The following is an 11,040-nucleotide window of genomic DNA, read 5'->3' as shown; positions in this document are numbered from 1 at the left end:
AAAAAAAGAGAAACCATCTTTATGCAAGAAATTTCAGGCATATTTGAAAACCTCACACTTGTCTCTGATATAATGCCAGCCCCCTTTCAAGTTTTTCTGTTTTTCAAATAGAAGCCCACAAAGCAAACCTTCCATGCACAGAGTGGGCAGGACTAGGTATACCTTGTGTAGCTCTAGAGATGTGGCTGAGGCATGAAATTTAGGAGAGTTGTTAAGCCAAAATTCTTACGTAATCAGTAGAGCAAATGTATTCCAACATGTTATTTGGATGCTAAATGTACCGTGCTATAGGAGAGCTCATTTCTTTCCAAGGCTGTAAGGAAAAAATTACATTATTCACTGATTCTGAAGTTCCTAAAGCTGTATGGGATTAATCTGAGCCCTTGTGTCATCTCTTACCACAAACATTATTGCTGTGACCTGGGTTTCTGACTTTTTAATCAGGTATAAATTATTTTTAAAACCATTTCTCCTTCTCTATTTGGACTTTGTCACTCAAAGCATTCAATTCTGAGTGGGAAAAAAATGTGTTATAGGGACATGTAATAGAACTGGCTAAAAACCATGTCTCTTGGTAAGAGGAAATCATTGCATGTTTATTTGAGGAAGTATTTTGTGACAAGCAAATCCAGGCTTGCATTATTATTGAATGGCAAGAATATTATTATGTTCTGTAAAATATAAAATATTTATCATTTACATTTCTCATTATCTGTGCAATTTTAATAGATTTCTGGTGTTACATAGTATAAAATACAACAAATGCACTAAAAAGACAGGTAAGTGTAAGGTTTATGTGGGCTGTATAATACCCTGCACATGCATGTTGTCAGTCTGTTACGCTTTACTTAAAAAGACATTCTGCAAACACACATAAGTATAAAAAATTTCACAGCATTACTGAATAGTATGCAAGATTGATATGAAAAATAATTATTATGTTAAATTATCATTATTGTTGTAACTACGTTAAATTGCTGCACCTTGAGTACTGTGTTCAGTTTTGGGCCCCTCACTACAAGAAAGATCTCAAGGCCCTGGTGTGTATCCAGAGAAGGGCAATGAAGCTGGTGAGGAGTCTGGAGCGCATGTTTTAGGAGGAGTGGCTGAGGGAGCTGGGATTGTTCAGTATGGAGAAGAGGAGACACAGGGGAGACCTTATTGCTCCCTACAACTACCTGAAGGGAGGTTGTGGCGGGGTGGGGGTTGACCTCTTCTCACTTGTAACTAGCAATAGGACTAGAGGGAATGGCCTCAAGTTGCACCAGGGTAGATTCAGGTTGGATGTTAGGAGAAATGTTCTCTCTAAAAGAGTAGTCAGGTGTTGGAATAGGCTGCCCAGGGAAGTGGTTGAGTCACCATCCCTGGAGGTGTTCATGAAATGTTTAGATGTAGTACAGAAGGACATGGTTTAGTGGGAAATACTGGTGATACAGGGATGGTTGGACTGGATGATCTAAGAATTCTTTTCCAACCTTGGTGATTTTATGATTCCATGAATTACCATATACCTTATAAATTTCTGGAAGAATGAGGGTAATTAAATCAGTTCAGAAATGTTCAAAACATGTATGACAAGATGGCTTGTTCAGCTGTCATATAGTTGCTCATTCCTTCCATGCCAAACAAAACTGACAGTTAGGTAACCAGGAAAAAAAAAGGAAAAATTAACTGCTCTGGCAGCTAAATTCAGTTATTGCAGGGAATGCAAATCGCACATGAAACAGCCTGTATTACAAAGACCCTCAATCTACTTCTAGGGACATATTGTAATTTTTTTTGGCTATTTGACAGTTGGACAGAGGACTAGTGAAAGAATACAAAAATTGCAAAAATGCAGCATGTCACAATTTCATAGTAAGTACAATATATGCTGAGATATGAGCATAGGCAAAACCAGTATTGTAGTGTAGATTTCACTCAGTAGCCTTGTGGAGTTCATTTTGAAATACTAAAGAATCATGCAGCAAGTGAACACAGTGTAGGGATACTTTATGTCCAAGTTACACTTTCTTATTTAATATATATTTCTTGACGAAAGTGAAAAAAGAACTCATAACTAAATGGGATTTTTTTTTTACAACAGTGTTACATCTGTTTAATTTCCATATGATCAATGTAGTGAAGCCTTTTACAATAAAAAGTAGCTTTTTGTAATTTTTATGTATTTACTGCCTTGCAGAAATTCATCACGTCATGCCTATAACGAAAATATAACTGGAAATACTATCAAAACTGTTTACTCTACTTCTGATCAGTAAGTGCACATTAATAATGTTATGCTATATCAAAGGGCACAGATGTTTTACGTAAGCTTTTCAGGTGTTCGAACAAAAGAGAGCAGTAGAAATCATCATTAGGCTAGTCAGACAGCTTTTCATACAGTACTCCCTCTCAGTGGGATCTTGTCTTCAAATCATTACAACGGTTTGGCAGGCTAATATTATGTAGGCTTATTGGATCTGGCATATAAAACATCTAGAAACAGTAGCCAGGGTCTTAAGTGGTAGAGTTGGATTTGTGATTCTGTAGGTTTCTAACTCTGCTGGCTACTTTCTCTGCAAAATTTCATTCCTTTTTGAAAATAGTGTTTATGTGACCAAGTTTAAGTCTAGATGTGGGAGAATAGGTCCACATGATAATGCTGATTAAAAATGTCATGTTTTCACACCAGTAAATATTTTCCCAAGCATAGAAGAATATTTGTTCAAATCAGTAATATCTCTTGGGAAGAAAAAAAAATTTAAATGTGCACACTGTTTTCAGATAATTTGGATATTTCCATTACTTGGAAATACATAGAATAATAAAAACTTGTATCCTTTTCAATGTAAGTATAAGAAACTCTGGGGATGATTAAGAAATGAGTACGATGTTTTATCACTGACTGGAAAGGAGCAGGACCAGTTAATTAAAAACATTGATGTTGTTATAAATACTAGGTGAGCTGTTTTATACATATGTCCTATATAGCTGCCTTGAAAATACACACAATGCACTAAGATTATCAATTTTCTCCTTGAGATTGCTCTTTTTCTGACAGCTGATGTTATATTATATACACAGGAGTATAATTGGAAAAGATATATGTACATACTGCAGGAAGCCCTTGGGCATAGATGCCAAAATGATCTTAGATGCCTTGCAAATTTGCTGTCATTCAACTTGCTTCAAGGTAAGAAGATTTCACTTACTACTATGAAATAAAATTTAAATGTAATACCTACGTTATATTACACATCTAATAAGTGAATATTTAGGCTTTAGGCCTGGTAGATGAGGAAGGCTTGCACACTAAAGGAGAAGATTAATCTAGGAAGTACTCGTCTGTAGTCTTTCTCTTTCCTCCCCAGTCCCTTCCCTCTCCCTCTCCTTGCCTCTCCTTTCTTTCTCTTGCAACCACTAGAATGATAAAGGATACAGAAGGACATGTCCTGAATGTCATTCATGTTTATAAGCTTTCAGTTACACAGACTTCCAAACTGATACAGTGAATTTTATCCTATTTACAATTTAATCATACTGTAAAATCTTATTCTCCTTCTTTTCTATGAAGTTTTGTGAATTTTCTTAGTTAAAGCCATACTAAAAAGCACTAGTAAGAAGAATTTACATAAGTAACAGGGTTGAAATCATTTTCCCATTAGGATCAAAATATCAGTTAAGATTTTGTTGCTATGGAGAGTTCCTGTTGTATAATAAAATAATCTTAATTCTACTTGCATCCCCACGCATGATTTGTTGTTGTAACAAAAATTATTTGTGAAAATCACCTCATTAGCATAAATCACCTTCTGCCCAGTCTATCGTAGTTTCTGTTTCTCAGAGCTACTCTTTTACCCAGCTGTTGCATGAAAAGTCACCCAAACCTGAATAGTGAGCACTAGCAATGCAATTTCATCTCTGACAATCACTATGCAATACTTTCTCAAAATTGTTATTACAAATACAAACTCTGGTTTGCTTCCATTCTTTTTAGATGGATGAACCCACATAAAGAGGAATTATTTTTGAATGCAGCTAGGATTGATAACTTCTTCTGTTGTTATCGACTGAATTATTTTTTAAATATTTAAGCTTACTGATGAGATGATATTTTTTTTATACATATTCCCAATTGGTGATGTGTTTGCCCAGCAAAAGTCAGCTTAAATTTTCTGTAATTACACATTTATGAAAGTATTGGCAGAAAATTAAACAACTAAGTCTGATCTGGGGATCAAAATTCTGTTCTGTAGATAGAATGACAGTGTTTCTTGATACAATCACTGTATGCTCTCCTTATGACTTTGGGAAGTCAGTCTTTGTGTTTATCTGTACAGTTTAATACATGAAACAAGGGAAATACTTATGTATCTCAGAAATTAGCTTTTTCTTGTATTTAATATAATATTTAATATTTAATAGAAGTCTCTGGATTCTTCAATTATGGGAAATATATATAATGGTTAAGGTAAAGTATTGTAAAAAGTTTGAAATAAGAAAGTTCAGATTCCTTGAGTTCTACTTTGAGTTGGATGTTTAAGTCTAATTATGCTTCCTTTACTCAGTGAAAACAGAAGGGGATCTTGAAATGGTGAATCATTTTGTTTTAGAATCAAATTCTAAGTTAAGATAGAAATTACCCTCTGGAAACGTCTGGGGGAGGAGAGAGGTTAGTGATGATAAATAGAACCTAGGGAACCAGCCAAGATTCAGATATCTGACTTTTAGAGGTCTGAAAATGTTATTTTTACATTTATAGTTTATTTCATGTAAATACTTTTTTGGTTTTTTTTGTTTTGTTTTGTTTTTTAAAGTTCAGATTTCACGATAGTACAGTACTCACAAATGCTGTTCTGGTCTGGGTATGTTTGCTTTATGAAAGAGTATGCTGGAAATGAATAGTAGCGAGGGGCTTTATTTTATTTTTTGTTTTTACTTTTACTTGCACTTTGAAGTGTGAAGTATGCAAAAGACCACTGGAAGATCTGAAAGCAGGAGACAGTGTTTGGATTTACAGACAAACTGTGCATTGTGAGCCTTGCTACTCCAAAATTAAGGGTAAGATGCAAGATGTATTATACTGAACAGAGGAAAAAAACATGAGAAACATTCAGAAAACTTCAGTATATTACAACAAGGCTGTTGCTTTTGCTTATATCAGTGTATGCAAACCTTTTCAAAGTATGCCCCCCCAAAAAGAGAAATTAAAAAATATATTAAATTATAATGAAAATATTATACTAACCGACATTATTTACTTTGTGAGGAGGGTAGTGAGTAAACAAATATGCAAGGTGGTAAAGAATGAAGCTTTTATTTCATTAACTTCTCTAGAAGTTGTTAGACTTTAAGTCTTCTTTGTTTGTGGCAATTATTAATTCATAATACTATAAAACTATACCAAATAAAGACAAGCTTAAACCTAGGTGATATGTTATAAGCTAGTGTTGCCCTATGGGCTTTTTTGAGATAAGATCATGTAAACTGAAGTTAATCAATTTGTATTGTTAAAGAACAATGTTGTTAAGCCATTGCAAAATTTGATGGGAAGAGTGAATTTTACAATTAATCATATTTAAAAAATAAGGCATTGTGACTGTTATAAAACTGTAGAAAGAAATACCAAAAGTATGCATGCTGTGTTATAAATGTATATACCGTATTTCAGCAAGTGACAAGAAGTGATAACCAGACTCCAATTGATTTTCTAAGAAAAAAGAAGACCTAAAGTTTTACTTGTATGACATTTAGAGACTGCTTCTGTGTTTGGCATCTCTAATCATTTTTTTTTTCTCTTGCAGAAAAATGGATCTACTAATTTTGACATACAGAAAGTAAGACAAAGAAGTTCCACTTGTGTTTACTTAAGTGTATTGGCCTGTTACTTCAAACTGCTAAGGAACACAATTTTTATTTCTAGAAATAAATGCCCTACTGCATGGTTCTCAAAGGAATGAATTCCTTGAGAATTTAGATGCCTTTTCATGCACACATTCCAGAAAGCAAAACAAGATGTCTGTTGTTCAATATATTCATCAGATCTGTAAAACTGCTAAACTGTATGTAAAACTAATGATAATTTATTGAAATGTTCTGAATAGGACATTCTTCTGAGAAGGACATACTTACACATCAGTTCTGAAGGCTGTTTATTCTTTTTACTGCAACCATATCTCCTTATAAATAAGAAACTATTATCTTTGTGAAGCATGAAAGGTATTAATCTCATCTATGATTAGCCATCTAGAAGTCAGTTAAAACTACAATTTAAACTACTGGTTTCATATAGAGTGAGGTGGGTTCTTCTTCATGCTTTGAAGACAGACATGAATCTCCAGAGAAAGATTCTTCCCAAATAACTTAAATGATAATTTTAAGATAGAACAAGTATATTTGGAGAATACATCTGTCTTTATTAATGGCAGAGGCATTATAAACAAAAAAACTGTTAGTTGAGTTATCACAGTAGTTTCCCACTCCATGTCTTTAATCCTGGTAACCACTGTATTACCAGTTAAATTTTTTTTTAAGAAGTGCACACTTCATAGTTGCCATGAAGTCATAGAATATGTACTTTGCATGACATTATGTTGTATTTGTCTTTCTTACTCTATTAAGTTGCCTGTCTAAATATTTGGGATGGATTAATCTCTTCTAAATGTAAACATCTTCGGTGAGGAAGTAAATAATTTTAGGAAGTGGTTGGTCAGATTGAAAGCATCTATTTTATGATGAGGTTAGCCATGTTATGAACAGATGTTTTACTTTCCTCTGCTTATAAAGGAACCTGGGGTAAATAGTTCCGATCTCTAGACACTGACATCAAGACAGATGACCTCCTTCTCTTGAGCCTACATTGAAAGCTTTTTATTTTTGGACAGTGTATGTCTGTTGAAGTACAGAAACTGAAATGACTTCATTCTCTGTTATGTTTCTGCGACACTTAATTGTTATTTGCCTTAATTGCCTAATTTTTTTTTTGTTTACTGGAAAAACAAAGACATCGAACAAAGACATCGACTGCTATTCTATGCTTTGAGGTGTTATAGATCACAATTTTCAGAACTGATTTTCCTCCTTTACCTCTCCGCTGAAAAGGACTTCTTAGGTATGACTGTGACAGAGTTGAGTGCTTGGAAGCTGCTGGACCTCACCAGAGCTTAGAAAACTGAAAAGTGCCAAATCCGTAGATTAAAGTTAGACTGTTGAATTTCTGTCACTGCCAAATTTTCTTTCCTTGTTTGCACTTGCTCTAGTGGAGACAGGAGGTAAGAATTGCTGTATGATTTAAACTGTTGGGTCCTCAACTGAGTATGATGCAGTCTGTTTGGCCTAGCGTAAAGAGTGTACATACTGTTGTATGAAAAAGAGTCATATAACAGTAGATAATTTGTTTAATTAGCTTAAGAAAAATGATTATGAATTAATGGCAGTAGCTTTAGAAAATCTGTTATTATCTGTTTTCTGTTATTTCTTTTTCTATTGTGTGCCCATTGCTGATGACATGCTTTAGTTAAATTATTATCAATATTGCCCTGTGCTTTTCTGGTGTAATGAGCCTTGCAAAACTGGTGGAGAAAACCCATAGAGGAGTTCTAATACTGGATGACAAATTTGGTCCTGTTCAGAGACCTAGGCTGAATTACAATGGAAGTTACTGGATATTCACCCGAGACAGCACCTTAGAATCCAGTACATTCTAGTGTTTGAGAAACCAGGAGAAAACTCTGGATCCAAATATCTGGTACTTAAATGCTCACTGACAGAGAAGTAGCAATACAGAAACAATAAATAATAATTCTCTGCTCATTAATTCATCCTTGCTGAACAGTGCTGGCTATTTTGCAATGTGGATTGATTTTTTATTTTTATTTTTAATTATCATATGTTGTAATTTTCCTGAAAAGAAACACTGGTTTTGTGATGTGTGATATTTACATATAAAAGCACAGATAGCAGTACTCATTAAAAAAATCAAATTAACATCTCAATAGTGATGTATCAAAATGGAATTGTTTTTTGTCCTTTTTGCATATCATTAGCATGTGGTGTTTTATTTCTCTTTGACTGGTACTTCCATGAAACTATCAAAACGAGCAGTTTGCTGACAGCTGTTTTAATGAATGTGTTATCTTCAATAATGCTTTAAATTAGACTGAAAAGCTGTATTGAGAGGTGATGTACTAAATTACGTGGGATTTTGTGATTCATCAGACCCATTTTCTCAATGTGTAATGGATACTTTCTTTTGCAAATCTTGGGCATAGTTCTACAGGGGAAAAATTCATTCATGCATATACATATGTAGATGGCATCAAGACTACTGATATTTACTCCTACTGATATAAGTAGGAGGAGCATCACAAGAACTGTTTCACTGTTGTACTGTATTCTGCTGTATCCTATATAGGTTCTTACAGAACACTCAGTCTTTGCTTGAAGCAAAGTGACAAGCACGTTAATATTGTCTTCTAGTCTTTTTCCTCTTGTAATAAATGTCTATGAGTTTGACAGGAAGTCTCTTTTACTTTGTAGAGCCTCATTAGCTTATGAAAATGTGGTCAACTGCAAACGGTCCTTGCTTTTATTCAGTAGGACAGCTCTCTGTATTTCTCCTTGATATGGAGATGCATGTCATGTTGAAAGTTTTACATGTTCAGTGTGTATCTCCTTAAGCACTTATAAGTCACTTACACACTTACGTCTTTTGATATTTTAAAAATCCTATTATTTAGGATAAAATATACCTGTTTTCCTGGTTGTTTTTGCTTTAGGATCATGGTTGCTTGTTGTTCACAGTAACTACCGATACCCTAGGAGACAGCTCTAGCTTTCAGTCAAATAAGTATCAGACTGCAAGAGAGAAATTTAGCCTTCTTTTCTCCCTTCTGCTGGACCAGATCACCTCATTTTTCTTCACCCCAGCTTAACAGCAGAGACACGCTTCATTCAATAAAGACAGTGGATAAAGACACTTAATACTTAGATAGGGCTGATATGCCAAAGCCTGAAATTGTTAACTAAAAAATGTTCTGTTTAACTGCGTAACTGATGAATAGTCGTAGAGGTCTTAAGGCTATTTTATATATCCTTCTTTGACTTCGAAGTCTTCAAAGCATCATGCGCTTTGCCTGGCCTGAGCAACTCAGTTCTTATCTCCCGCATCAGTAAAATTAAAATTTAAGAAACACTTCATGCATTTCAGGGATAAGAATCTGCAGATGTTCTCAAAGCACATTTGCTAGTATCCCTCAAAACTCTCATCTTTTAAAATCAGAGAGATAGTAGTGTTCTCTTTCAAAAGAACACTGCCTAGATAGTAGAAGGGAGATGATTAATTTATCCCCCAGCATTACCTATGTTTTAACCAGATGGTTTAATACTCTGGTGTGTGAAATAAAGTATGTTCCCATTCATGTTTTTGCCATGTTCCATGACTTTTGCAGGGTGAATTCTTACAGCCTGTGGACCACAGGTTATCTGCACAGCCTGCACACTCACTATCTGTAATTGAACCCTCAGGAATTACTATTGAGTACAAAATATGGAAAAAATCCCAGAAGCAAAGAGAACATCCTGGAATTTCTTTGAGTCATCAGAGTGGTCTAATTCATAATTAAAAGCAGTCTTTATGATTCTCTGTTTATCCCTGTTAACATCATGCTCCCTCCTAGAACCATTAAAGGAGCTGGGTGCACTCAGCTTTGGCTGGAGCAGGATAGTGAGGGAGTGTGAGGTGGTGAGTTTCATTTGAGAGTACTAGAAATGACTCCAGAGGATGATCTCTTTTAAGCTTTGGTATATTCTTTGCCTTTTTTTGTCTCTGAACTCTGCTGGACGGGAACTAATTCCCTCTGTCTGTGCGGTGCTCAGCATAGTGACCTCTGGGTGGTACTTCTGCACCTGTGGATATGCCTCAAGGAAAACAGATTTCACCTCCCTTTCTAAGAAAGCTACCTATAATTTACTGCTTTTGAGGAGGTTTTATACCTGTGTGAGTTATAAATTGTCAGCTACAGCCTCTTACGTGTGCCAAGACTTAAAACTTCTTGGTTTTGGCCCATTAGAATCAATATATGAGTATAATCATGCCAAAAGCTCTTGTCTGAGTCTTGGCATTGCTGTGTAGTCTTCAGACATCTGTTTAGCACTCTCAGACAGCTATTACAGTCAAAGCAATGGCAGCCAACATTTTAAAACTACATACTCTGAAAAGAAAAAAAAGAAGAGAAGAATGGTCATTTCTGAAAAGAAAATTCAATGTTTTTCTAGCTTTCATGATATTTTTCCTAATGGGGGAATAAATACTAGTGTTCACATGTCATAATACCCAAAACTAGCAGAAAACAGGGAAAGGACTAAGAAAAAGTTGAAAGTGTTGTGCAAAGAAGCCAATTAAGGGCAGGTAGAGTTGGTGATTTTAAAACTGGGGATAGGAATTTAAAAGTAATAGTGTTGCCATAAATAATGGTGTCATTGAAATCAATACTAAAACTCAACTGCAAAATGAATATTCTAGAAAATATTTATCTTCACATCTTCTGGTTCCTCTAGGGAGTATCCAGCTATGGAATCTGGAATTATGTCACACCTGTCTCTTGCTCAGGTATTATAATTAAGAATTGGATACCAGCTACTTGAACATGTAACACTGTAATCTCAGACATTCAAATATTTTGAGTTCTAATATTTGGTAAATCTACAAAAAAAAAGAACAACAAAAAACAAAAAAACGCATACAAATGAGAATACATTTATCCTTTCACCAAAGTAACAGTAAAACTTTCTGAAGTAAAATATCAGTTTTCTCCAGACAAAATTCTCTGTGGGAGTGGGCATGCTAGTTTTGACATGAGTGACATCTGTGGAAAGCTTGAGGAAGAAAACAGAAATACTATTTCTTCTGCCTCTTCCACTGCAGTGTGAGACATCCCAGACAGTCAGAGGAAAGCACGTGCTCTGGGAACTCTACTTTCTGTTTGTTTCTTAATTGAGTTTTCTAACACAATCAGATCTTCTCAGTAGGAACATAAAGGAAACAGTGAAGTGGGGATA

At 34.9% G+C, this 11,040-nt stretch overlaps 1 protein-coding gene across 4 annotated transcripts in view; it reads left to right on the top strand.

Annotated features, from left to right (window-relative positions):
• SCEL (sciellin) overlaps nt 1-8,673 on the top strand; it is a 99,024-nt gene extending 90,351 nt beyond the window's left edge. For all 4 annotated transcript variants that reach the window (XM_010728712.2, XM_031557827.1, XM_019610609.1 and 1 more), the window contains 4 exons: nt 2,183-2,257; nt 3,067-3,175; nt 4,941-5,043; nt 5,787-8,673. In XM_010728712.2, coding sequence (XP_010727014.1) covers nt 2,183-2,257; nt 3,067-3,175; nt 4,941-5,043; nt 5,787-5,803 — 304 coding nt within the window. In that variant the 3' untranslated portion in view covers nt 5,804-8,673. The remainder of the gene's footprint in view (nt 1-2,182; nt 2,258-3,066; nt 3,176-4,940; nt 5,044-5,786) is intronic.
• The last annotated feature ends 2,367 nt before the right edge of the window (nt 8,674-11,040 follow it).

This window comes from Meleagris gallopavo, chromosome 1 (assembly GCF_000146605.3).
Source record: "Meleagris gallopavo isolate NT-WF06-2002-E0010 breed Aviagen turkey brand Nicholas breeding stock chromosome 1, Turkey_5.1, whole genome shotgun sequence".
NCBI lineage: Eukaryota > Metazoa > Chordata > Aves > Galliformes > Phasianidae > Meleagris > Meleagris gallopavo.
This window is presented reverse-complemented; position numbering and strand designations above follow the sequence as displayed.